At 46.2% G+C, this 27,468-nt stretch overlaps 1 protein-coding gene across 9 annotated transcripts in view; it reads right to left on the bottom strand.

Moving 5' to 3' along the window:
• The window catches only part of pknox2 (pbx/knotted 1 homeobox 2), a 479,643-nt gene that overhangs the window by 142,836 nt on the left and 309,339 nt on the right, over positions 1–27,468 (bottom strand). For 5 of the 9 annotated variants that reach the window (XM_070894337.1, XM_070894339.1, XM_070894329.1 and 2 more), the window contains one exon: positions 13,195–13,331. In XM_070894337.1, coding sequence (XP_070750438.1) covers positions 13,195–13,331 — 137 coding nt within the window. Of the gene's footprint in view, positions 1–13,194; positions 13,332–24,910; positions 25,020–27,468 lie in introns of all 9 variants that reach the window. The other 4 variants (XM_070894335.1, XM_070894332.1, XM_070894336.1 and 1 more) reach the window with 1 other exon arrangement.

The following is a 27,468-nucleotide window of genomic DNA, read 5'->3' as shown; positions in this document are numbered from 1 at the left end:
AAATGGCAGACTGCGATTTATGGCTGTACCTGCGATCCATTTCAAAAGGACCACGGGGAGTCGCGGGGCATCACGATCACAGACATAAGAACATGAGAAAAAGGAGCAGGAGTAGGCCCCTCGAGCCTGCTCCACCATTCAACACAATCATGGCTGATCCGATCATGGACTCAGGTCCACTTCCCTGCCCGCTCTCACTTTTGTGAACTTTTGTCCTGCCCACAATGCTTGTTCATTTGTAGTTGTTCAGGCCTTGCCATCAATTATCATTCGCTTTTGCTCATGTGTGGAAGTGAACCATTAATTAGCCATTACTGAAAGAACTCCGCGGGCAGATGAAGTGTCGAAAATGGGAACAACACAGAGTGAATGCCACAGATATGTTGACGTTCTGCAGTAATACTAAATGAGGAAATTGAGAACATAGTGCTATTAGCCTGTATCAGATAAAGAGAGTTGGCTAACTCCCATACAAAACTAAGAAATGTGGTTATAGCCTCAAAGAAACATGGTTGTTCAAATAATAAACATGCTTAACCATAATAGCCCATTGAAGGCCCCAGACTTCAGCAAGGTGAATGACTTGAGTAAGTAGACAGTAATGGGATTTAGTTGAGGATCCTGCTATGATCATTAGGGACCATTTATTATATCTGATAAAGAGATCTTTCAGAATACTTTTTTATTGCTAGTTCTCAACATAAAGAGCCAGTAAGACAGAAGCAAGAAGCAACAATTTAAAAGGCATTTGCATGTAACTTTGCCTTCCCATAATCTTGGTCTCTCATTATACTCTAGTCAAGGGTACTTCTAAAACTCAGCAAGAAAATAGAGAATTTGAAATGGAGTAAGTGACTCCACCTTCTCCTCAGAGGCTATGCCTGCTAATAACTGAAGGTCCAACCTGTAATGCTTCATTTCTTCCAGGTGTATGGTAAGCACAGTCTATGTGCAGTAGCATTACATCACCTTGTCCAGGAAGCCACCTCTCACAAACCCTGTTAAGCTGTTCAAACTGGATGTACCATCAACTTTAATATTTTGCCAGATCCTCCTCAAAACAGACCTCCCAGGACCCCTCATCTTCTCCTGAGGAAGGCAAATGAATTCTTGGGAAAAATGCAACTTCAAGCCTCTTACTATCCAAGCTACTTATTATGGGGAGTGGTTAACTGTCCTTGCACCTCAGAGCCCTGGATCAAATCTACTAGAGACTGATCAAATGAAAATGTCCTCTTCGGACAATTGCAAGGGTCCTATACAGAGTTTGGACTGAATGGAGGTGTTCAGCAAAGCGATCACCCAATCTGCATTTCGTCTCCCCAATATAGAGAAGGCCACATCGTGTGCAGTGAATACAGTATACCAAATTGAAAGAAGTACAAGTAAATCACAGTTTCACTTGGAGGGAGTGTTTGGGGCCTTGGGCAGCGGGAAGGGAAGAGGTATTGCATCTCCTGTGCTTGCACAGGAAGGTGCCGTGGAAAGGGGAGGGGGTGCTGGGGGTGATTGAAGAGTGAACCAGGGTGTTGCGAAGGGAAGAGTCCCTTCAGGATGCTGAAAGGGAAGGAATAGTTTGGTGGTGGGATCATGCTTGAGGTGGCAGAAATGACGGAGGATGATTCACTTAATGTGGAGGCTGGTGGGGTGGAAGGTGAAGACAAGAGGAACCCTATTGTGGTCCTGGGAGGGAGGCAAAGGGGTAAGATCGGAAGTGTGGGAAATGGAACAGACACGTTTGAGGGACCTGCCAACCAGTGTGGAGGGCAACGAAGACATAGGAAGCATCGGTGTGGAAGGTGGTATCATAACAGATGCAATGGAGATGGAGAAACTGGGAGAATGGAATAGAGTCCTTACAGAAAGCAGGGTGGGAGGAAGTGTAATCAAGATAGCTGTGGAGTCAGTGGGCTTATAGTAGACATGGGCATATTGTCAGAGCCTATCTTCAGAAATGGAGATCGAGAAGTTGAGGAAGGAAAGAATCGGAGATGGAGGTGGGAAGCGACTGGACGGGGGAGAAAAAAATTAGGGTGCTCGATGTCTTCACCTGAAACATTACTTTTTGGATACATTTGTCAAGTTTATGGAGATCCTATATTAGACTGAGCTCCCCAGTATGAGTGGTGGCCAGACAGTACTAAACGTCGTCTCTTTATCCTTTCTCCAGAGGAAGTACCAGTTTTGCAGAATAGCCAGCTGGCCTTGCATTCGCCCTTGATTGAATCCCTGGAAATTTCAACACTTAAACTTGAGGGGGCGGGGAGGAGTCCTGAATCAGATTAATTACAACTACACTTTATTTAAACAGTCATTGGTATAGATGCACTTGGAATCTTTGAGATGTTGCTGGGTCGTGTGCCCATCCGTTCCCTCCTTGAAATGAGATATTAGTGAGAATGGCCTCTGAAACCAAAACTGATGCCCAAATTCCACAAACAACAACAATGTCAAGTTACATCAGAAAATCCATTTGATCTCTATTTAGGAGCTGAAGGTCGTTTTTTAGGCCAAATATTTTCAATTAGGTCAAATTCTGAGACACCGGCATCTGCGAATGAATTCCCGGGACTTGCACTCCTGGATCTGGCTCTCTTATGTCTGCCATGGCTCAATGGTAGCAATCTCATCTACCAGGCAGAAGGTTGCGGGTTCGACCTGGTAAGTCCTTACTATACAGTATAAATGCACACGAGGCCCATACTTGAGAGAAGGTCACTCTGTGACCAGTTATCTTTATTACCAAGACCTCAAGTGATGACAGTGGGTGGAGCTTCCCCTTTTTTACCTGAAAGTCCAGGTTAGGAGTGTCTCCCACAAGTTCACCCCTTGTGGCCAATGTTCTCAAAGTGTACAACTTTCATCAGCTTATACATGGGTTACAATGATAGTTGAATACATGACATCACCTCCCCCACAAAGTCTTATTGGGATCACAGGTTAAGTCTCTGGTGGTTTATACTCCCTTGTAGAGCGCCCGAGTAGGGGCTCCGGTTGTTGGGCGCTGGCCTGAGTGTCTGCTGTTTGTGGTGCCTCAGGCCTATCTGGACTGCCCACAGTGACTGGGCTCTCCTCCACTTGGTTCCGGTGTTCGGTCACCTGTGGTGGAATAAACTCTATGTCGTGTTCTTCCTCTGCTTCTTCTATGGGGTTGCTGAACCTCCTTTTAGTTTGCGGCAGATTTGTCCATTGGTAAGTTTAACTATCAAAACCCTATTCCCCTCTTTGGCAATCACAGTGTCTGCAAGCCATTTGGGCCCTGCAGCGTAATTAAGGACAAAAACAGGGTCATTGACATCAATACTTCGCGCCCTCGCATTCCTGTCATGGTAGTCACATTGTGACTGACGACTGCTCTCACCAATTTCGTTCATAGTAGGGTGTATAAGGGATAACCTGGTTTTGAGCGTCCTTTTCATTAGCAGCTCTGCGGGTGGAACCCCTGTGAGCGAATGTAGTCGGGATCTATTGGCCAACAGGAGGCGTGATAAGCGGCTTTGTAGGGAACCCCCTTGGATTCTGAGCATCCCGTTTGATTATCTGCACTGCTCGTTCTGCCTGGCCGTTTGAGGCCGGCTTGAATGGTGCTGTTCTGACATGGTTGACTCCATTGCCTGCCATGAAGTCCTGGAGTTCAGTGATTGTGAAGCACGGGCCATTGTCGCTGACCAAGACATCCGGTAGTCCAGGGGTGGCGAACATTGCCCATAGACTTTCTACTGTGGCAGAGGATGTGCTTGAATTTAAAATGGCACACTCAATCAATTTGGAGCAGGCGTCAACTACAACCAAAAACATTTTTCCTATGAAAGGACCTGCATAGTCCACATGGATGCGTGACCATAGCTTGGCGGGCTAGGAGCAGGGGCTAAGGGGGGCTTCCCTGGGTGCGTTGCCCAGCTGAGCACACGTGTTGCACCTGCAAACATAAAGTTCCAGGTCTGCATCTATCCCTGGCCACCAAACGTGTGACCTGGCAATTGCCTACATCATGACAATGTCCAGGTGCTCATTGTGAAGTTCTCTGATAAACACCTCTCTGCCCATCTGGGGCATAACTATTCGGTTTCCCCACAGTAGGCAATCGGCCTGAATCGAGAGTTCATCCTTGCGTCTATGAAACGGTATAAATTACTCAGGTCTGCCCAGTTCCCATTCAGATCACATTTCTTAACTAAAGACAGTAGCGGGTCTTTATTGGTCCAGACTTTAATCTGACGGGTTGTCACAGGTGAGCCTTCGCTTTCGAAAGCTTCATGACCATCTCAGCATCATGCTCAGTTGCCCCCTCAGTGGTGGCTAGTGGGAGCCTGCTGAGTGCATCGGCGCAGTTTTCAGTGCCCGGTCTGTGCCGAATTGTGTAGTCATAGGTGGCTAATGTGAGTGCCCACCTCTGTATGCGGGCCGATGCATTCGCATTTATGGCCTTGTTGTCGGCCAAAAGGGACGTTAGGGGTTTGTGATCTGTCTTCAGCTCAAATATCCTGCCAAACAGGTACTGGTGCATTTTTTTTTTAAACTGCATCTACACATGCTAGCGCTTCCTTTTCCACCATCCCGTAGCCCCTTTCTGCCTGGGACAGACTTCTGGAGGCATAAGCTACCGGCTGTAACTGACCATTGGCATTCACATGCTGCAACACACACCCGACCCCATAGGTCGACGCATCGCACGATAAGCCAAGTTTCTCACGGGTCATATAACGTTAGTAGTTTGTTGGAGCATAACAAATTGCGTGCCCTATCAAAAGCCCTTACCTGCTGTCCCCCCAGACCCAATCATGACCTTTGCATAGGAGCACGTGTAGCAGCTCTAACAGCATGCTCACTTTGGGAAGAAAGTTACCAAAATAGTTCAGGAGCCCCAGGAACGAACGCAGCTCTGTCGTGTTACGGGGTCTTGGTACTCTCTGTATCGCTTCCGTTTTGGACGCAGTAGGTCTGATCCCGTCTGCTGCTACCCTCCTCCCCAGGAATTCTACCTCTGGAGCTAAGAAGACGCACTTCGCCGACCCGGTCCAGTCTGTGTAGCACCTCCTCCAGGTTGTGGGGGTGTTCTTCAGTATCGCGACCTGTGATAAGGATGTCGTCTTGAAAAACCACGTCCTTGGAATCGACTTGAGGAGGCTTTCCATATTTCGCTGAATGATCGCGGCGGCCGAACGAATCCCGAACGGACATCTGTTATACTCAAGCAACCCCTTGTGTGTCATGATGGTGGTCAGCTTCTTCGACTCACTCGCCAGCTCCTGGGTTATGTAAGCTAAGGTCAGGTCCAATTTTGAAAAAGTTTGCCACCGGATAGCGTCGTAAAGAGGTCCTCCGCTCATGGTAGCGGGTACTGGCCTTGGAGTGACACCCGATTGTAATCGCCACATATCCTGACTGACCCATCCGCCTTGAGCACCGGCACGATCAGGCTCGCCCAGTCACTGAATTCAACTGGCGAGATGATGCCTTCCCTCAGCAGGCGGTCCAATTCGCATTCTATCTTTTCCCGCATCACGAACGGCACCGCTCTGGCCTTGTGGTGTACAGGCTTGGTGTCCGGGTTTATGTGAATCACTACCTTGGCCCCCATGAAAGTGCCGATGCCGGGTTGAAATACTGAGTCAAATTTGTCCAGGACCTGTGAGCATGATAGTCGCTCCACAGAAGAAATTGCACTGACATCGCCCCATTTCCAGTTCATGACAGCAAGCCAACTCCTCCCCAGTAGTGCGGGACCGTACCCGGGACAATCCAGAGTGGCAACCTGTTCTCCGAATCTTTCTGGGTCACGACGACCGTGGCGCTGCCTTGCACTGGAATGATCTCCTTTGTATATGTCCATAGCTGTGTGTCAATCGGCAATAATTTTGGCCTCCTGGCCTTGGACACCCACAACTTGTCGAACTGTTTATACTCATCAGGGACTGGCTGGCCCCCATGTCTAGCTCCATTAATACTGGGATGCCATTGAGGAGCACTTTCATCATTATCGGTTGCGTCCTGGTATATGAACTGTATATGTGCTCCACATGAACTCGCTGAACTTCAGCTTCCAGCGATTTCCCTCAGTATTTATTTGGCCTTGTAGGGCTTACATCGGGCCCGTCCTCCTCGTACATCAACCTGGCTGCAGGCTTCCTGCACATACACGCCAAGTGACCGCTGGCGTTGCAGTTTCTGCAGGTATATTGCTGATACCTGCAAGCTCTGGCTGGGTGTTTGCCTCCACACCTCCAGCATGAGCTGGAAGCCCCGTTGTTGGAAACAAAAGGTCCATTATCAGTCGATCGTCTCTGACTGTCTCTATAACTGTCCTTAAGCGCACCATTAACAGGTGTAGATGGCCCTATTACTGGCCGCATTGTCCATTGCTATGGCATGAATCGCCGTTCAGCTAGCCATTGTCTCTGTTGAATTCCCCCTTTAGGTTCAACTACATGCTGGGGCATGTCCGATTGCCCTTGTCTGCCTAGAGAACCAATGCGTATAAGGTGGCCAAGGTTAGTGGGAAACCAAAAGAATGGGAAAATTTTAAACGACAGCAAAGAATGACTAAGAAAGCAATAAAGAAAGGAAAGATAGATTACGAAAGTAAACTTGCGCAAAACATGAAAACAGATAGTAAAAGCTTTTACCGATATATAAAACGGAAAAGAGTGACTAAAGTAAATGTTAGTCCCTTAGAAGATGAGAAGGGGGATTTAATAATGGGAAATGTGGAAATGGCTGAGACCTTAAACAATTATTTTGCTTCGGTCTTCACAGTGGTAGACACAAAAACCATGCCAAAAATTGCTGTTCACGGGAATGTGGAAGGGAGGACCTTGAGATAATCACTATCACTAGGGGGGTAGTTCTGGACAGGCTAATGGGACTGAAGGTAGACAAGTCCCCTGGTCCTGATGAAATACATCCCAGGGTATTAAAAGAGATGGCAGAAGTTAAAGCAGATGCATTCGTTATAATCTACCAAAATTCTCTGGACTCTGGGGTGGTACCAGCGGATTGGAAAGCAGCTAATGTAACGCCTCTGTTTAAAAAAGGGGGCAGACAAAAGGCAGGTAACTATAGGCCGGTTAGTTTAACATCTGTAGTGGGGAAAATGCTTGAAGCTATCATTAAGGAAGAAATAGCGGGTCATCTCGATAGGAATAGTGCAATCAAGCAGACGCAACATGGATTCATAAAGGGGAAATCGTGTTTAACTAATTTACTGGAATTCTTTGAGGATATAACGAGCATGGTGGATAGAGGTGTACCGATGGATGTGGTGTATTTAGATTTCCAAAAGGCATTCGATAAGGTGCCACACAAAAGGTTACCGCAGAAGATAAATGTACGCGGAGTCAGAGGAAATGTATTAGCATGGATAGAGAATTGGCTGGCTAACAGAAAGCAGAGAGTCGGAATAAATGGGTCTTTTTTGGGTTGGAAATCGGTGGTTAGTGGTGTGCCACAGGGATCGGTGCTGGGACCACAACTGTTTACAATATACATAGATGACCTGGAAGAGGGGACAGAGTGTAGTGTAACAAAATTTGCAGATGACACAAAGACTAGTAGGGAAGCGGGTTGTGTAGAGGACACAGAGAGGCTGCAAAGAGATTTAGATAGGTTAAGCGAATGGGCTAAGGTTTGGCAGATGGAATAAAATGTCGGAAAATGTGAGGTCATCCACCTTGGAAAAAAAAAACAGTAAAAGGGAATATTATTTGAATGGGGAGAAATTACAACATGCTGCGGTGCAGAGGGACCTGGGGGTCCTTGTGCATGAATCCCAAAAAGTTAGTTTGCAGGTGCAGCAGGTAATCAGGAAGGCGAATGGAATGTTGGCCTTCATTGCGAGAGGGATGGAGTACAAAAGCAGGGAGGTCCTGCCGCAACTGTACAGGGTATTGGTGATGCTGCACCTGGAGTACTGCATGCAGTTTTGGTCACCTTACTTAAGGAAGGATATACTAGCTTTGGAGGGGGTACAGAGACGATTCACTAGGCTGATTCCGGAGATGAGGGGATTACCTTATGATGATAGATTGAGTAGACTGGGTCTTTACTCGTTGGAGTTCAGAAGGATGAGGGGTGATCTTATAGAAACATTTAAAATAATGAAAGGGATAGACAAGATAGAGACAGAGAGGTTGTTTCCACTGGTCGGGGAGACTAGAACTCGGGGGCACAGCCTCAAAATACGGGGGAGCCAATTTAAAACCGAGTTGAGAAGGAATTTCTTCTCCCAGAGGGTTGTGAATCTGTGGAATTCTCTGCCCAAGGAAGCAGTTGAGGCTAGCTCATTGAATGTATTCAAATCACAGATAGATAGATTTTTAACCAATAAGAGAATTAAGGGTTACGGGGAGCGGGCGGGTAAGTGGAGCTGAGTCCACGGCCAGATCAGCCATGATCTTGTTGAATGGCGGAGCAGGCTCGAGGGGCTAGATGGCGTACTCCTGTTCCTAATTCTTATGTTCTTATGTTCTTATGTATTTGACCAAGCTTTTGGTCACCTGTCCTAATATCTCCTTATGTGGCTTTGTGTCAGATTTTGTTCCCCTGAAAACATTCCTGTGAAATGCCTTTGGACATTTTATAACATTAAAGATACTATAGAAATATAAGTTGTTGTTGTCATCTGACCACAAGACATTGTATGTTTATTTGGTTACCGTTTCTTGCCAGCTGTCATCCCTGCCGTTCTGAAGGATGGTCCTCCCTGGTGCTTTGCCCAAGTGGTCATTATTCATGAGAGTTTTGACAGGAAGTGTTGGTGGACTATTCAATCTCGTAGAGTGTCACAATGGAGCCCGAGATTGTCCTCACCTGATGCTCGCGCAAACAGCCATCCAGCAGCTGCCGGATATAGATTAGCAGCAAGAAGCTCTCTGGGTCTGCCTTCCTTGATTGTAGCACCCCTCAATGGCAAACCTGGCTGAGCACAGCTAACTTGGCACAGATTAGGGATCGAAACAGAGACCTCCCTGGCTAAGCTGCTTGCTGGCTAAGGGTACTACACCCATACAGCAGATATCCCACGGCACTGCACACAATGAAAGTGTAGCATGTGAATTGTGACAGCTGAAGTGTGAGAAGGAAGCAAGTGTGATGCTGACTAGAAGTTACATACAAGTCCTGTGTACAACACACACTGCCTCTAAGTAGTATATTTACTCTGTGTAACACAATCCATCACATTTTGCTGATAACACCCCATTGTTATACAACAGTGCATCCTCCAGCACACGCATACACTTATATACACATAATCACACCTGTGAAGTCCATTTCGGTGGTCAGATCCATTTTGGATAGTAGCAGGTGATGTCTGGTTACTGATGTTGTTCAAACTGAAGGACTTAAAAAATGATTTCCGTGTACATTTATCAAGTAATAATCTACAGCTGGTGGCCAGGAAGCAATACCATCCATATGCAACCAGAAATATTTGTGCTCAGTAAGCTGACGATTTCAGCCACAGTGTCAAGATCAAGCATTCCTCGGACAGGACCAGTACAGCTAGATATAGAGCAAAGAAAGCTGCATTACATAGTACAGGTTTAACCTCCATTATCCAGCACCCTCGGGACATGGCCTGCGGCCGAATAAGGGATTTTGCCAGGTAAGGGAAGGTCAGCCCGAGGAAGCCGGGGGCGGAGGAGGTCAGTGCCCCAGGCGGGCCCGATGTGCCGCGGGCCCCAAAGTCAGGGTGGAGGTTGGCCACGTTGGACGCATCAGCCCCCGGCCACCAGAATCATGCCGGATGAGGGGATAAGGTGCCGGATAAGGGAGTCCCGCATAAGGGAGGTCCAACCTGTATTGCATAGTATTTACAGCACAAAAACAGGTCATTTGGCCCAACAGGTGGTGCTGGTCTTTATGCTCCATATGAGCCTTCTCCATCTAATCCCATCAACATATTCTTCTATTCCTTTCTCCTTCATGTATTTATCTAGCTTCCCCCTTAAATGCATACTATTCATCTGAACTACTCCATGTGGTAGCAAGTTCCACATTCTAACCACTCCCTGGTTTCGCCTGAATCCCCTATTGGATATATTAGTGAGTATCTTATATTTATGGCCCATAGTTCTGGTCTCGTCCACAACTGGAAACATCTTCTCTACATCTACCCTATCAAACCCTTTCATAATGTGGAAGACCTCTCGAAGGTCACCCTCAGATTTCATTCTCGAGTAAAGAACCCTAGCCTGTTTAATATTTCCTGATAGGTTTAACCTCTCAGTTCTGGTATCATTCTAGTAAATCTTTGTTGCACCTTCTCCAGTGCCCCTATATCCTTTTGGTAATATGGAGACCGGAACTGTTCACAGTACAGATGCAGCATCCAAAATCCGGAGTTCTGGAATCTGGAATGTTCCAGAATCCAGACCGATTGGTGGCAGGGTCGTCCGGAATCCGTGAAATGTTCCGGAATCCGGACCTTGCCGACCTCGAGGTGCCACTGCTGCCCGACCTTGGGCCTCGCCTCGCCGCCGCCCGACTTCGGGCCTCACCTCGCCTACCAGCCCGAACACCTCCTCTGCGACGGGGCCCCGCCCGAACACTTCCTCTTCGGAGGGACCCACCCGAACACTTCCATGGCGGCAGGGCCCTGCCCGGCGACACAAACAGCTTATCGACGAGCAAACCCCTCCGCCCTCCCCCTTTGTGAGGTACCGAAATCCGGAAATACCCAAATCTGGACTCGGGTGTTTCCGGATTTGTGACGTCAGAAAGACGTTCCAAAATCCGGCAAAACCCAAAATCCGGAACGGCCTCAGTCCCGAGGGTTCCAGATTCGCGACGCTGCACCTGTATTCCAAGTGTGGTCTAACCAAGGTTCTATACAAGTTCAATATAAACTTTCTACTTTTCAATTCTCTCCCTCTAGAAATGAACCCGTGCTTTGTTTGCTTTTTTAAAAATAGTCTTATTAACCTGCATCGCTACTTTTAATGATTTGTGTATCTGTACCCCCAGATCCCTTTGTTCCTTTACCCTATTTAGACATTTATTTTTCGAGGGGAATGTGGCCTCATTATTCCTACCAAAATGTACTACCTCACACTTATCTACATTGTCTCAACAACACCTGTACACTTCTCTGTAAATTCAGCAAAGATGAAATCCTAATAAATAGGTGTGCCACATTTCCCATATCCAGCATCTTAAGGCCTGACAGAGTAACATTGTCAATTAGTGCCAGTATAGGTGTCATCAGTCGATACATCATACAACCAGAAACTGGACTGAGACTGTCCAAGCTCAATTTACATAGGGTCCTTACAGCCAATAAAGTGAGGAGACTTTCATCCTATCAGTTTCAGTAGCATTTGAACTCCGATCCCAAAGGTGAAAAGCAAGTATAAAACCCACTTTGATATCTAGTTCCTCCATTACATACCAAATAATAACTCTGGCACTGGACATTGGGGAAAGTGGACATAACTCCCATAATATCATTTTGACTTTTGCATCAGCATTTTAATTTCCAATTCAGAACTCGTTCTCCTTTTGATATTTTTGCCCCTTGTATTTCTCCTCTGCTCTCCATGGAGGGAGTGCATTGTGTTGAGTTATGCTCTATGGACAAGCACCCAGATTCTGTTGGTAGTCAGGTGGCCATTCTGGATTGTAGGTCCTAAAACGACCTATAGCCGTGATTTAGTTCACTGACTGTTAAGAGTCATAACAAACTAACAGATGTTACAGGTGTGCAAAACTCCTGTAGCATTGTTGATGCCAAGAAAGAGGGTGGCATATTTTCAGGACAGGAATGAACAAAAGTAAAACAAAAAAGGAAAGGAAGGAAAAGAACGAAAAGGAAGGAACAACAGGGAAAGAACGAAGGAAAGAAAGGGAAAGAAGAAGAAAAAGGGAAATAAGAGAAAGAAAGGAAAGAAATAATAAGGGAAACCAATCAGTAAGAGCTACAAAGACAATTAGATTGCAGTTGGCTGGGTTCCAAGCGCTAAGTTGTCAGGCCTCGTGTCGCCTTAGGGCTGCAGTTTGCCAGGGGTTCGGACAGGCCGCCAACAGGCACCCCGACACACCCTCTTGGGTCCCCTTTAACTGAGGGGGAGAAACGTTGTAATGCATCAGTGCGACACGGCACATCCATGTCACGCTGATGTCATATGCGTCGCCATGCTAACCGCCCGCTTTCCAACCCGCTCCTGAACGACTTCTGCCCCCAGCCACCCCAAACACCGCCCGGAGAATAAAAAAACTTTAAAGACCCCAATTTTGCTCGATGCTCCGCCCCATGGGTTGGGGTGGAGAAAAATCAGTTGTATCGGTAGGTGTACCTCATTTCAGTCCGAGGGCAATTTCGGCCCTTATTCCTCTACTAAAATGTAAGCATGTGTCTCTTTGAGGCAACAACATCTATATGCTGTGAAGAACACACTGGGTGAATTGATACATATATCAATTAAGAAGCTGCAGACATTCAGTCTCTGGTGTTGCATGTTCCTGGGGGGTTTGTTTGTTTCTTTAAATTATTTTTACATTGCACGAGACTTGCACTAGTGCCATCAGTTTGTGAAGCATGGATTGCAGAGAAACATGTCGTGCTTGTTGCTCTCATTGATAGGGAAACCTTATAAATCTTACACCTATTCACTGAAAACCCAATCGTGAAACACCACTGCTAAACCTTCAGTGCAAATCTTAACACTCCAACTGGGTCTTTATCCACTCGTGGAATTCCAATGAAGGGTCACAGACCCCAAACGTTAACTCTGTTTGTCTCCACAGATGCTGCCTGACCTGCTGAGATTTCCAGCATTTTCTTTTATTATTTCAGATTCCCGCATCCGCAGTATTTTGCTTTTGTATTTGTGGAATGTTGGAAATTGGAGAGCTGGCCCAAGAATCTTGACTTGTATAAGGTACGGTTTATATTCTGTTCATTCAAATTCACAGGAGCACGCAGTCAAAAACTCACCTGAAATCCTTTGAGCGTTACTGTACAGCCTCACTGCTCTGTAAATTCTTCTCATACCTCTAAACTGCTTTGTATTTGCTTTTCATACCTGTACACTGCACTGCATACACTTTGCATACCTGTACACTGCACTGTATACACGTTTCATATCTGCACATTCTTCTCATACCGTTACACTGATCTGTATATGCTTGTCACACCTGTATATTGCTCTGTATACTTTTCACACCTGTACACTGCTCTGTATGCACTTTCCATACCTGTACACTGCTCTCTTGTCAGACTCCAGCTGTGCTTGAGGGTCAAGTGGTACAGTGGCTACAGGGGTGGCAGCCGCAGAGGATGATGGGATATGCACTGGCTGCGTCTTGGTGGTCTGCTGCGCCGTGGCTGTCATCTGTGGAGGACGAAAGATAATAAAGCTTTACCATGGTACTTGACCTCAGCGAAACCATCTTAGAAATAGTTGAAGGGTTTGTTTGTTTTGACTGGAGTCCCTTAAGCTCTCCTGCTCCACTGCATCTCACACAGACCTGTTCACTATACAGCCATCTTCAGCGAAGAGGGCAAGTTAGGGAGGGGCGACGTTGCATAATTCTTCACAATGATGGGCAATATCTGTCCGTTGATCACACAGTGAGACAGTTACAATATAACGATTAAACTTTACTACTTCCCAACTACAGTAACCCCTAGTGTTGTGATCAGACGAAGAATGGAGTAGAGTCTCCATTAACATAAGAAATAGAAACATAGAAACATAGAAACATAGAAAATAGGTGCAGGAGTAGGCCATTCGGCCCTTCTAGCCTGCACCGCCATTCAATGAGTTCATGGCTGAACATTCAACTTCAGTACCCCATTCCTGCTTTCTCGCCATACCCCTTGATCCCCCTAGCAGTAAGGACCTCATCTAACTCCTTTTTGAATATATTTAGTGAATTGGCCTCAACAACTTTCTGTGGTAGAGAATTCCACAGGTTCACCACTCTCTGGGTGAAGAAGTTCCTCCGCATCTCGGTCCTAAATGGCTTACCCCTTATCCTTAGACTGTGACCCCTGGTTCTGGACTTCCCCAACATTGGGAACATTCTTCCTGCATCTAACCTGTCTAACCCCGTCAGAATTTTATATGTTTTTATGAGGTCCCCTCTCATTCTTCTGAACTCCAGTGAATACAAGCCCAGTTGATCCAGTCTTTCTTGATAGGTCAGTCCCGCCATCCCGGGAATCAGTCTGGTGAACCTTCGCTGCACTCCCTCAATAGCAAGAATGTCCTTCCTCAGGTTAGGAGACCAAAACTGTACACAATACTCCAGGTGTGGCCTCACCAATGCCCTGTACAACTGTAGCAACACCTCCCTGCCCCTGTACTCAAATCCCCTTGCTATGAAGGCCAACATGCCATTTGCTTTCTTAACCGCCTGCTGCACCTGCATGCCAACCTTCAATGACTGATGTACCATGACACCCAGGTCTCTTTGCACCTCCCCTTTTCCTAATCTGTCACCATTCAGATAATAGTCTGTCTCTCTGTTTTTACCACCAAAGTGGATAACCTCACATTTATCCACATTATACTTCATCTGCCATGCATTTGCCCACTCACCTAACCTATCCAAGTCGCTCTGCAGCCTCACAGCATCCTCCTCGCAGCTCACACTGCCACCCAACTTAGTGTCATCCGCAAATTTGGAGATACTACATTTAATCCCCTCATCTAAATCATTAATGTACAGTGTAAACAGTGTAAGAAGCAGGAGTCGGCCATTTGGCCCCTTGAGCCTGCTCCGCCATTCAATAAGATCATGGCTGATTTGATCTTGGCCTCAACTCCATTTCCCTGCCCGCTCCCCATAACGCTCAACTCCCTTGACTTCTGTTCCTTAAGCAATTTCATCCACTGCAAGAATAAGAGAACAAATTCGCTTTCCAGAAAAAAAAAATCCAGAGTACATTGCAGGTAGGGCAATAGTTGGTGAAAGTAATGGATTTAAGGGTGGGTTCTTGTGGTAGAGGATTAGTGACACCAGTTTTGAAAAGGTCAGGACTGGTACTGGTGGGTAGGGAGTAGTTGGTGATGTTGACATGCTAGGAGCTGAGGAGAGAAAGTGGGCGTGGTCAGGAGCTGGAACAGCGTGGTGCATTTTATCAAGCTGAGTTTGCCAAGAGTGGAAGGAGACGGGAGAGAAATTACACAATGGAGGGGGAGTGGCGCTATGTTTGGGGGAGGCTCAGAATGAGCAAAGTTGAGGGGAGGGGACCGGGCGAATGAGTCAGAGAGCAATTGGGGGCGGTAACTTTCCGAGGCCGGGACATCCTGCCTCCATCCCGGAAGTCCCACCCCCAATGCGGAAAGCGCCTCAAAGGAAGTTCCTATGAGGAGCACTCCCGGGGCAGTGGCAGGGCACTGAATCCAACACTGCGTGGAGCAGGATCCGCGTAGCGCTCATGTGCTACAATGCTCCTCCCCTTCCATTAAAGGGGAGGGCCGCTGCGCACTCTGCAGGCCCTTTGGTGTCCGCTACTGGGCCACCAGCAACGCAATCGACCGGACCAGCAGCCCAGCCCCCCAAAACGGAGTGCCAGGCTGCACGATGATGGACCAGTCGACACGAGGGCTACCATTGTCGGGCCGACGCAAGAGTCATCTGACAAATAAAGATGGCAGCACGGCACACTAAAGGCCTCCCCTTTATGGGCGCCCCTGGCGGCAGGTGTCCGCCAACTTTGCAACTCGCAAAGCTGGTATTGACATTCGTGTGCGTCAGCCTCAAAGGGTAGGCAGGGGGTAGTGAGGGGGGGCGTGCATGGCGATGATGCCATCGCCAGTTGTGTGCCAGCCCGGAGCACTAATCGCGGGCTGCGGCACTGCCGGGACAGCCCCCCCCCCCACCTTCCCAAACCTCCGGTGCAATTTCCCGGGAGGCGGTAGTGCCCCCTCCCCCAGGCGAAAATGTCAGAGTGCCCCCCCCCCACCCCCCGGAGGTGCTAAGAAGCTATAACAAGTTTCAATTTTGCCCCAAAGACACTGCAGAGTGGTTAGTCTTGATCGTGGAGTCAAAATAAGTCCAAAGGGTCCTCATATTTGGTGTTAAGGTGAAGACTGAGTGACAAGAGGTCTAAAATGGCAGGCTATGTTGTAAAGAAGCTTGGTGATATTTATGCTTCCCTAAATGATCTTGTAATAATTGGAAGGTTTAGTTATAGCGAGGGAGTGGCGACACAGTTTCCGTGGTTAGGTCAGGCCTGAAATGGACAGTACTCTAAATTCTTTTTACCTCCTCCCCCGAAGGTGATTTGCACTGAAGTAGGATTCCACCAACACGGCGAGTCTTGTGCAACTGTGCAGTCTTGGTGCAAGAGCCTATGGAAGACGTCGTGGCTGAGCCCAATCCTAACCTGACTCGATGCCCAACATACATGGAGAGATTACTGGAGAGCAATCAGGTGGGGAACTCTGCCTGGCTTTCTCCCTCTGGGGTAATGAGGCCAAGTGTAGTTCCCCAAAAATCAAAGGGTAACAGTGAAAGGAAAGGAGTGGTGAGAGGTGTCCCACAGGAGTCAATGTTAGGGCCACTCTTATTTATTATATACACAAATTACCTACATTTAGGAATTCAAGAAACAATTGAAGGGTTATTACAAATTACGATAAAGACTGTGAAAGATTGCAGGAGTAGGCTAGCAGAGTGGATAGATAGGTGGTTGATGAAGTTCAATATGAAGTGGTACATTCTGGAAGAAATAATATGGAAAGGAAATAATCTAAAGTGGTAAAATTTTAAATGGAGCAGAGAAGCAGAGAGCCTTAAGCGTGCAGATACATATGTCATTAAAGATGGCAGCGTAAGTGGATGAGGCCATAAAAAAAAAATCAAAACAGACTTCTTGGTTTTTGCATCTAAAATCAAGAAGCTAATGTTGAACTTGTACAAGACCGCAGCACTGCACAGAAATCGAACGTGAGGCCGTCTGATCTGTATGGTTTAATACCACAGATACCAATGCCTTTACGTAGGTCTTTGGGGGGAAATAATTGTTAAATGGATAACATATGGTGTATCTCTAAATGTGAACAGTACACTTTCTGAACTGCATTTAATCATAAAAGATAACCAATTGCAGCTTAGAACAATAGTGGGTGGACATCTAAAGCAGTCATAAAATCCTTCATTAAATGTTGAAGGCCTGTCTTGCCTCACAATTAACCTTAATACCTGCTCTGAACCCTTATATTTAACACAAATGGGCTTCAATTCATTTTCTGACACCTCGAAAGGTCCCTGGGAATGAGGTGTCAACTCATTGTCGCTGAACACCAGAGATATAGCACAGGAGGAGTTTTAACAGTGTAACTCACCCAGTCTAACTTGTTGCAGGGGCATTTTTGTTTATATATATCTCTGGATTTGCCAACAAGACTAGCTGCTGCATGGATCTAGTCGACCTGCCAGCAACCAGCAGCAGACTTCAAATAAAAACAGAAAATGCTGGAAATACTCAGCAAGTCAGAAAGCATCTGTGAAGTGAGAAAGTGAGATAACGTTTCAGGTCAAAGACCTTTCATCAGAACTGGCTGTGCAAGTTGGCTGCCGCGTTTCCCACATTACAACAGTGACTACAGTCCAAAAGTACTTAATTGGCTGTAAAGCGCTTTGAGACGTCCAGTGGTCGTGAAAGGCGCTGTATAAAGTCATTCTTTCTTTTTACCTGCTGAGAATTTCCAGCATTTTCTGTTTTTATTTTAGATTTCCACCATCCACAGTATTTTGCTTTTGTAGCAGACTTCAAATGTTGGATCGGGAGAGTGTCACGTACAGGTTGTCACGGAGCCACTCTACACAGAGCAGCAAGCCGTGAGGCAAAGGCCAATTAACTGTGATTTACCTGACTTGTGAGCCTGGATTCGAAGTCTTAGTGGAAAAAGAAAAGTAAAAAATGTTCTATTTCCCAGCCCTTCACAAAGTACAGTGAGAAATAGAGGTGCAAAAAGTTCTATGTAAACGAAAGACAACACAGTTCTACTTCATGACCCTGACCAACAGCCAGCATGCTCATGCAAATGGTAACACTCACTCTGAATAAAACCACTGTTCTCAGGCTACAATGAACACGAGAGATTTAATAACCTTTGACATAATGCATGTGTCACTTGGCAGAGAAAATATGGCCCTTTTAAGATGAGCATGAAAGCTCTTGAACAGTCCGATGAAGTTTAATTATATCTCTGCTCCAGTCCTGTACCTTCTGCCCCAAGACCAGAGCCATTGCTCCAAACCAGCCCCCGCCACCCAAAAGACTGGGCCTCTGCTTTCTGAGACACTTTTGGAACTGAAGGACCTGTCATTCAACAAATAGCTTGTCTGATAGAACAGGCACTTGGTACGGATGATTTGGTGGGCAATGAAAAAGAGAGCTGTTGTGTTACCTGACACGGGACAAGCTTCTCTCTGTCCCCCTCCCATTTCTCCCCCTAGGGGACTCTTGCTGGATTTTGATCTCAATCCCATTTTATTAAACAGTCAATTTGTTTCTCAAGGGAGTGACAAGGATAAGGTTGCTTGGTCCATTATCAGCTCTTTCAAAAGCCATAAATTCTTAATCCCTGCTTCAGTGTGAATTAAATTGGGCTCTTCACACTCAACTAACCCCATTCTACATTCCTTTGTACTTCAAGCTCTTAAATCTCCACAGGTTTTTAAGTTTTATTTGGTCCTCTCACACTCACCTACTACAGATACCAGTCTCCCCGGGGACCTCTATAGAAGCTTAGTCGTCCTGGTATCAAGCCTGTGGAAATGACTGACAGCCACTGTCTGTTATAAATCCCTCTGCCACAAATCCTCAAGGACAGAATTTATGCGCGAAGAACAAAGAAGCTTAATTTAAGACATTATAATTTATTTTCATTCCCCTGATCACCGAGCAAATCAGAGCAGCAGCAGATTGTTAATGTGGGTGCTTGATGAGTCTATTTGTCTCAATATGTACTGCAGAGCTCTGACAAGATAAATCTGCACCCTCTGTGTTATTATGTTAAACGTACGCTGATGCCAGCTCCCAGGCGTCTCAGGTGGTAAGTTCATTGCCCAGGGTGGCATTGAGCCACGCACAGACCAACAACACCCCAGCTTCGATACCCGGTCTCTGCCAAGTCAGACGCTTTCAGTTGTGATAGAGGTAGGGGGAAGAAAGAAATTAACCAGACTACCCACTCACATCACAGAGGCCCCCACGTAAGCGAAGATGGGTGGGCGACAGGACCTTGGGCCGGGGAGCGATTGGTGGCAGAGAAGGGCGGCTGATCATGTCTCAGTCCCAGGATGGGGAGAACGGAGATGGGAGCAGCCCGCATTCTTTTCACGTAGGGTTGGGAGGAGCACTCCTGCCCCCCACCCCCAGCTCCACATTCACATCAGTGTAGGGATCCTGCTGCCGGCATGCGCTACATTGTGATATGCCAGTTCAGCACGTGGCGAGTGAACTGTTAGGTCATTCGAAAATCGACACCAGGTCCTGCAAGGCGCACAGGTCCCAAATTTACATAAATAATTCTGGCCTTTAAATGATTCCCAGACGCGTCCCTGCTGCCAGCTCGTGTACCTTATCCAATATGGTGGGGCATGCACTTTCGCCATATTGCGAGCTTAGTCGGTTATTAAAATGTGTGCTGCACGGCTGAATTTCTAGCCCAATATGGTCACAAAGCTTTAGAGTATCATTCTTGTTCTGTCACTCTTTTGTCTCTCTCCTCCTTCACTTCGATTTTTCTCTCTCACACTTTCTCCTTCTCTCTCTTCTGTGTCTTATTTCTCCTCTTTCTCTCCTTCTTCCACTTCTGTCCTACACTCTCTCCTCCTCCTTCATGCCTTTCTCTCCTTTCCATTGCTTCCGTCTCTCTCTCTCTCTCTCACTCTCTCCTCCACTTCTGGCTCTCTCTTTCACTCCTCTTTTTCACTTCTGTCACGAGCTCTGTTGCGTGATTCATGTCCACTGATGTCTCTCATTCCCATTTTACTTTATTAGCTGTTTTACTGACTTCCTACAATAAGAGAACAGTTAACATTTCAACAAGATGCCCAAGTTTTTTTTAAAAACTTGTACTGTTTAACTTCAGGATGTCCCTAATTTAAAAGAAATGTGACTGCACAGGATTTGTGTTTTAGTCAATCGCACCCCATGACTTACTGCATAAAGTGGCCGCTTCTTTTTGTAATGTCTCCTCTTTGATATTTGCAACTTGCTGAAAACAGGGTTTATATATTATTTATTGATCCTCTGCATGATACAAGTCTTGGAACTAGCCACAGGCCTTTCATTCAAAGAGACATAGAGCTGTTAGGAGTTGTTGCTCGGAGAGGTTTGATCTAAAAATGGAAAACGCAGCAGCTCATACAAAGGACTGTTCAGGCAGAGTCCAAAGTGAACCACAAAAAAAAATGATAACCGTCGCAGAAGGGACTGGCTAGGCTGATGGTGTGGGGGATGGGGGGCACTTTAGCATTTACCAATCGGGTGTGATTGTTTGCTAGAGTTCCGAGTAAACCCTCAAGTTCCAGCCTTCACGGAACATTTCACGATCATCATAAAAGTCTTTATTCTGTATATCTAACTGGTTCCCCGTGTACCAAATAATTACTGAATGCCCACGTAACAAAATCCTGCTTGTATTAGTATTCATAATGATTTTGTTTTTCAGCAACTTAAATGTTGCATGTGAATGAGATAGCTTCTAACTACTGTTCCTTTTTTTTAAAAACCAAATCTATGTAGAAACTGAAGACAATGCAGGTAAATTCCCCACACCCCATATCAAGTAACCAGTCACACCAATGCACTGAAGTGTAAATATGTTTAAAAATAAACCGGCTCCTAATGTGGAAAGAGTTAATATGCCATATGCATTGTTTTCATCATCTTCATCATCATAGGCAGTCCCGCGGAATCGAGGAAGACTTGTATCCACTCTAAAAGTGAGTTCTCAGGTGGCTGTACAGTCCAATGCGGGAATTACAGTCTCTGTCACAGGTGGGACAGACAGTGGTTGAAGGAAAGGCTGGGTGGGGAGCCTGGGTTGCCGCACGCTCCTTCCGCTGCCTGTGCTTGCTTTCTGCATGCTCTCGGCGATGAGACTCGAGGTGCTCAGTGCCCTCCCAGATGCTCTTCCTCCACTTAGGGCGGGCTTGGGCCAGGGATTCCCAGGTGCGGGTGGGGATGTTACACTTTATCAAGGAGGCTTTGAGGGAGTCCTTGAAACGTTTCCTCTGCCCACCTGGGGATCACTTGCCGTGTAGGAGTTCTGAGTAGAGCGCTTGCTTTGGGAGTCTTGTGTCGGGCATGTGGACGATGTGGCCCACCCAATGGAGCTGGTCGAGAGTTGTTTTAGAAGTCTGTCAAATGAGCCTGGTAATGTCAATAGATACAATATTCAACGTCCAGGTGGACTCTCATTTCCTTTTTCAGTAGTAGTCACAACTCACTGTGCCCCACAGTTTCAGAACCAATGAACTAAAGTACTCCTTATAGACTCCCACTCGACAGAACCCCAATGGGTGAGGCCTCTTGATCAGTCTGTTTCTGGCCCGACAGGGAGGCGGCATTGCTGGATCTGGTTCTGGGGAATGAGGTAGGTCAAGTGGAGCATGCGTCAGTAGATGAACATTTAGGTTACAGTGATCATAGTATCATAAGGTTTAGATTAGCTCTGGGAAAAGGACAGGGAGCAATCTAGAATAAAAATGTTTAATTGGTTGAAGGCCAATTTCAGTGGGATGAGAACGGATCTGGCCTGGGTAAACTGGAATCAAAAATTGTCAGGCAAAACTGTAGTGGATCAATGGGCTGCCTTTAAAGAGGAAATAGTTCGGGTACAGACTAGTTACATTCCCACGAGGGGGAAAGGTAGGGCAGCTAAAGTCAGAGCTCACTGGACGATGAAACAGATAGAGAATATGACGAAGCAGAAAAAGAGCGGGTATGACAGATGCCAGGTTGTAAATACATCTGAGAATCAGGCTATATATATATATATAGAAAGGTCAGAGAAGAAGTGAAAAAGAAAATAAGAGGGTCAAAGAGAGGGTATGAGAATAGAATGGCAGCCAATATAAAAGGTAATCCAAAAGTCTTCTATAGGCACATAAATTGTAAAAAGGTAGAAACAGAAGGGGTGGTGCCGATTAGGGACCAAAAAGACATATGCACGGAGGTCGAGTGTGTGGCTGAGGTACTAAATGAGTTCTTTACATCTGTCTTCACCAAGGAAGAGGATGCTGCCATAGAGACATGTTAGGATAAAAATTGATAAAGGGTTATTAGAAAGGCTGGCTGTAGATAAATCACCAGGCGCGGATGGGATGCATCCTAGGATGCTGAGGGAATTGAGGGCGGAAATCGCAGAGGTACTGGCCATAATATTCCATTCCGCCATAGATACTGGGGTGCTGCCAGAGGACTAGAGAATTGCAAATGTTACACCATTGTTCAAAAAAGGGTGTAAAGTTAAACCCAGCAACTACAGGCCAGCCCTGTTCAACCTCGGTAGTGGTAAGTTTTTAGAAACAGTAATCAGGGACAAAATTAACAGTCACTTGGATAGGGGTAGATTAATTAAGGAAAGCCAGTACGGATTTGTTAAACGCAAATTGTGTTTAACTAACTTGATCGAGTTTTTTGATGAGGTAACAGATGAGGGTAATGCGGTTGACGTAGTGCACATGGATTTCCAATTGAGTCTGCTTCCACAACCCTTTCAGGCAGTGCATTCCAGATCTTAACCACTCGCTGCGTAAAAGGTTTTCTTAAGTTGCCTTTGTTTCTTTTGCCAAATCATCTTCATCTGTGTCCTCTGATTCTCGACCCTTCTGCCAATGGAAACATATAATAGGCTTGCCAGCAAAATTGAAGCCCATGGAATAAAAGGGACAGTGGCAGCCTGGATACAAAATTGGCAAAGTGACAGGAAACAGAGAATAGTGGTGAACGGTTGTTTTTCGGACTGGAGGAAGGTATACAGTCATGTTCCCCAAGGGTAGGTTCCAGGTCCACTGCTTTTCTTGATATATATTAATGACTTGAACATTGGTGAACAGGACACTATTTTAAAATTTGATGATGACACAAAACTTGGAAGTACAGGTATAGTGAACAGTCAGGAGGAGAGTGATAAACTTCAGGAAGACATAGGCAGGCTGATGAAATGGGCAGACACATGGCAAATGAAATTTAACACAGAAAAATGTGAAGTGATGCATTTTGGTAAAAAGACTGAGGAGAGGACATATAAACTAAATGGTACAATCGAATGGTGCATGAACAGTGAGACCTGGGGGTATGTGTGCACAAATCAGTGAAGGTGGCTGGGTAGGTTGAGAAAGCAGTTAAAAAGGATTAAGGGATTCTGGGCTTCATAAACAGAGTTATAGAGAACAAATGTGTGGAAATTATGATGAACCTGTATAAAATACTGGTTAAGGATGAACACTTCAACTGGAGTATTGTGTCCACTTCTGGGCACCACACTTTAGGAAGGATGTGAAGGCCTTAGAGAAGGTGCAGAAAAGATTTACGAGAATGGTTCCAGGGATGAGGGACTCCAGTGGACAGACTGGAGAAGCTGGGGTTGTTCTCCTTGGAGCAGCAAAGATTGAGAGGAGATTTGATTGAGGTGCTCAAAATCATGAGTGGTGGAAGGGTCGAGAACCAGAGGACACAGATTTAAGGTGATTGGCAAAAGAACCAAAGCCAACGTAAGAAAACAAATATTTACGCAGTTGTTAAGATCTGGAATGTATTGCCTGTAAGGGTAGTGGAGGCAGACTCAATTTTATCTATCAAAAGGGAGTTGGATAAGTATCTGAAGGAAAAAGAAATGTCAGGACTACGGGGAAAGGGTGGGGGAGTGGGACTAGCTGAGAGTCGGCACGGGCTCGACGGGCCGAATGGCCTTCTTCCGTGCTGTAACCATTCCATGATTCTCTCATTCATCCTCAACCCAATTCGTCCAACCTTTACCCATTCACTCCCATTCTACATGAGTATAATTAACCCAACCCTGTCCCATTCACTTCCACTCAACATGAATACAATTAACCCAATCTGTCCCATTCTATGCAAATTTAATTAACCCAACCATTTCTCAATACTTAAAATTCTTGATCCACGCACAAAATATTTACCAATTCTTAAGTTAAAGGGTAACATGATCTTCAAGGTTATATCGAGTTACAATAATGTAAATAGTGGTAGATTGTTTCCATTGATTGGCAAGAGGGCAGAAATGTAAATTGATCAAATAAAGAATAAAAGTAGAGATTACAAAATAATTCTCTATACAGATGGTTCTTGAAGCAAAATTCATAATTTTGTTTTAAAAAGTAATTCAATAATTATTTGAAACAGAGGAATATTGAGGAGGAATGAGCAGGAGAGTGAGAATATGCTGGGTGGTTCTTGTGGAGAAGAACACCAGACAGAGTTGAAGGGCCCAATGGCCTGTTTCTGTGTTGCAACATCCTGAGGATCCATTTTAAATTTTCAATGGTCGGAGATTTTTACGTAATGAATACTCTCCTCAGGTTATGATCCGAATGGAGCAAGGACCTGAGCAGCAGCACAAATAATAAAAAAGGGTTTAGAAAAAATAAGCATGAGAGAGTCCTGAACTAAGCCACAAAGCATGGAATATCTTGCAAAATTATTTTTTAATAACTACAATTCCTCTGGGTAGACAACCAACAGACCTTATCCTTGGAATTACTTCAAGTCAACCTGTACTGCAGGCTATTAAGTACGGAGCTGGCAATATGTTTCTGCTATTTCCCTCACTTCCATATGACAATACTGAAAAAGTATGCGAATGAGGTCCAAATTTTAAAATTAATTTCAGGGCTCTCAATCTCAGAGTTGTATAAAGTATTCTCAGGGTGAAACATTAAAGGCTCCACAGTCCTTCTTGCGTTACCACAAACCCACCTGTTGGCTCTCTTGGTACGTTGGAGGGGGAGCACTCTGGGTTGCCATCATGGTCAGTGATGATGCAGGGGACACATGTTGCATCATGGGATTGCTTCACATCTAGAACCTAGGGAAACAACAGAGATGGTTCTTACAGCTGCTTAGTACATCGGCATGGAGCTCTCAGAAGAAAAGGATCCACTTAGCCAGCTCAGGGCACTGAAGGTCCAATTCCAAGAGTGAATGGCTCAAGTACAGTATGATTCATCACAGTTTAGAAGGCTATTCAGAACTGTCAATAACAACCAGATCAGATGAGCTGCTAAAAAAAACTGCATCGACTCTGTCGGAGGGAATTGGCAGGGCTGCTTCAGATTTCCAGCAGTGTTTATTACTAAAATCTTGCACCATAATAAAGTTTACGTAGGGGGAAGGGTCATAAAGAAGGTAGAGTCAGACTGCCGTCCTCTCAGGTAAGTGCATCATCCTCTGTGCTCTCTTTGCTATATTAACATTCCTACACATTGCTACCACCAAGCATAACCACCATGGACTACCTAAAGGATCGTCTCCAGACGCATGCCCCAGAGCATGCGCTCTACTGCTACTTGGGGGGGGGGAGGAGGGGCCTCCCGAGAAATTGCGTGAGGGTTAGCAGAGGCGTAAACCAACAGCGTCCCACTCCCGCCGGTAGTGCACCGGGCTGCTGCACCAGCGATGATGTCATCGTTGTGCACGACGACCCGTTTTCGCCCCGCAGCGGAAATTGGGTAGCGTCCCACGAAGCTGCCGCGGGCGATGTCAGCTCCAGCCTCGCGGGACAAAAAGTAAACGGGAGGTACGCGGCACCATTCACATGATCCATGCCGCGATGGTGCAGCCCGGCACTCCACTTCTGTGCCGGACTGCGGCCACGGCACACCGCATCCCCGGTGGTGTAGTGGAAGCCCCTCGCCACACTGCGGAGGTCGCAGCGTGTCCTCCCCTTTAACGGAAGGGGAGGGCCTGTGCTCGCACCAAGCGGAAAGGCCACGTAGCGCTGGAATATGCGCACGCTTACCGACCTGGTCCCATGCCCGACAGAAGTGGAGCGCCCGACATTGGGCTCCACTTCCTCTTGGGGGCGGTAACCCCAATTCCGCAGCTGGGATGGGAATTCCACACCAGGCACAGGATGTCCCACCCTGCCTCGGTTACTGCCCCCAAATGGGGCGATACCGAATTTCGCCCCCTCTCTCTCCAAACCATTTCTCAGCAATCCCTCTCTCAGTCTTTCCTATCTCAAAATTAGAGCTCAAAATCTGAGGAGTGAGATCAGGAAGCACTTCTTCACACACAGGTTGGTGGAAATTTGGAATTCTATCCCCCAAATGGCTGTGGATGCTGGGTTAATTGAAATTTTCACAGCTGATTGATGGGGTATGAAGGGATATAGAATCAACGTAGGTAAATGGAGTTAAGATACAGATTAGCCATGATTTAATTGAATGGCGGAACAGGCTTGAGGTGCTCAATGGGCTACTCTTGTTCCTATGTTAGTATCTCCTTCTCAGCGTGCTCGGCTCCGAAATTCAAATTTGCGGCGGCCATTCGTCAAAATCAAATGGACGCCACTTCGAGCTCAACTGGCCGCCCTGACAAAGATTCGGCCCGAGAGGTCTTGCAGCGGGGTGGACCACCGTCGACTCGTGGTGGCGTGGGGCTTGTGATGCACTAAAAGCGTGCACCGCTGCCGCTCCGCCCCCAGACCCATTTTCAGCGTGAAAAAGCCGGCCCTTTAGCTGACGGTGCCCCCTCCAGCTTTTAGGGCCGGTGCAGAGTGGCAGAGATCTCGGAGCCGAGGGAGTGGAGAGAGACAAGAAAGTAAGTTCCAAACCTGAGGATGTTCAGCACAGAATCCACACTCAAGGGGAGAGGGAGAGGGAAAGAGAAAGAGAGAAAGAGAGAGAGAGAGAGAGAGAGAGAGTGAGAGTGATAGAGTATTCAAACAGGCTCATTTAGACAGACTGTGAAAATTCACAGACCCCCAAGTCAAGGCTGCTACATGTAGTTTGACATGTTGCATTAACTCATTAATCAACTTGACATTTTCGGACCTTGGGTAGCGAGCCAATAAAACGTTAAAAGACTTTCAATTGAGCCAATAAGGTCAAAGAAGGCGAGTTCTTTTCTGTAAATTGATCCAGGCATAAATACAGCCATTTTGACCATGTGTCTCAGTAAGAACAAAGACCTGGCTTGAAGCCAAGAAGTTTGTTGCTCTCTGCCAGTATTAAAAAGTTAAAACTACCATCGGAGTTCGTATTTCATTGGAAATTAAGAGATCTAACAATTTTGGCACTGCGAACAGGATCGCTGAGGAAAGAAACTGAATTTTGGACATCGGACCTACTATAGAGGTAAGGACTCCTCTTTTTAAAAAAAGTCCTCGGTCAAAAGTCTAAATTCGCCTCTCCTTCTACGCGATTCCGAAAGCCTCCGGTTTGCGAACCCTCCGGTTGGTAGTCGGCTCGAGGTCCCATAGACGTCTAAACTTCGGGGGTGTGTTAGTTAATTAATCACCGACCTATTGATTG

Source organism: Pristiophorus japonicus, chromosome 11, assembly GCF_044704955.1.
Source record: "Pristiophorus japonicus isolate sPriJap1 chromosome 11, sPriJap1.hap1, whole genome shotgun sequence".
Taxonomy (NCBI): domain Eukaryota; kingdom Metazoa; phylum Chordata; class Chondrichthyes; family Pristiophoridae; genus Pristiophorus; species Pristiophorus japonicus.
This window is presented reverse-complemented; position numbering and strand designations above follow the sequence as displayed.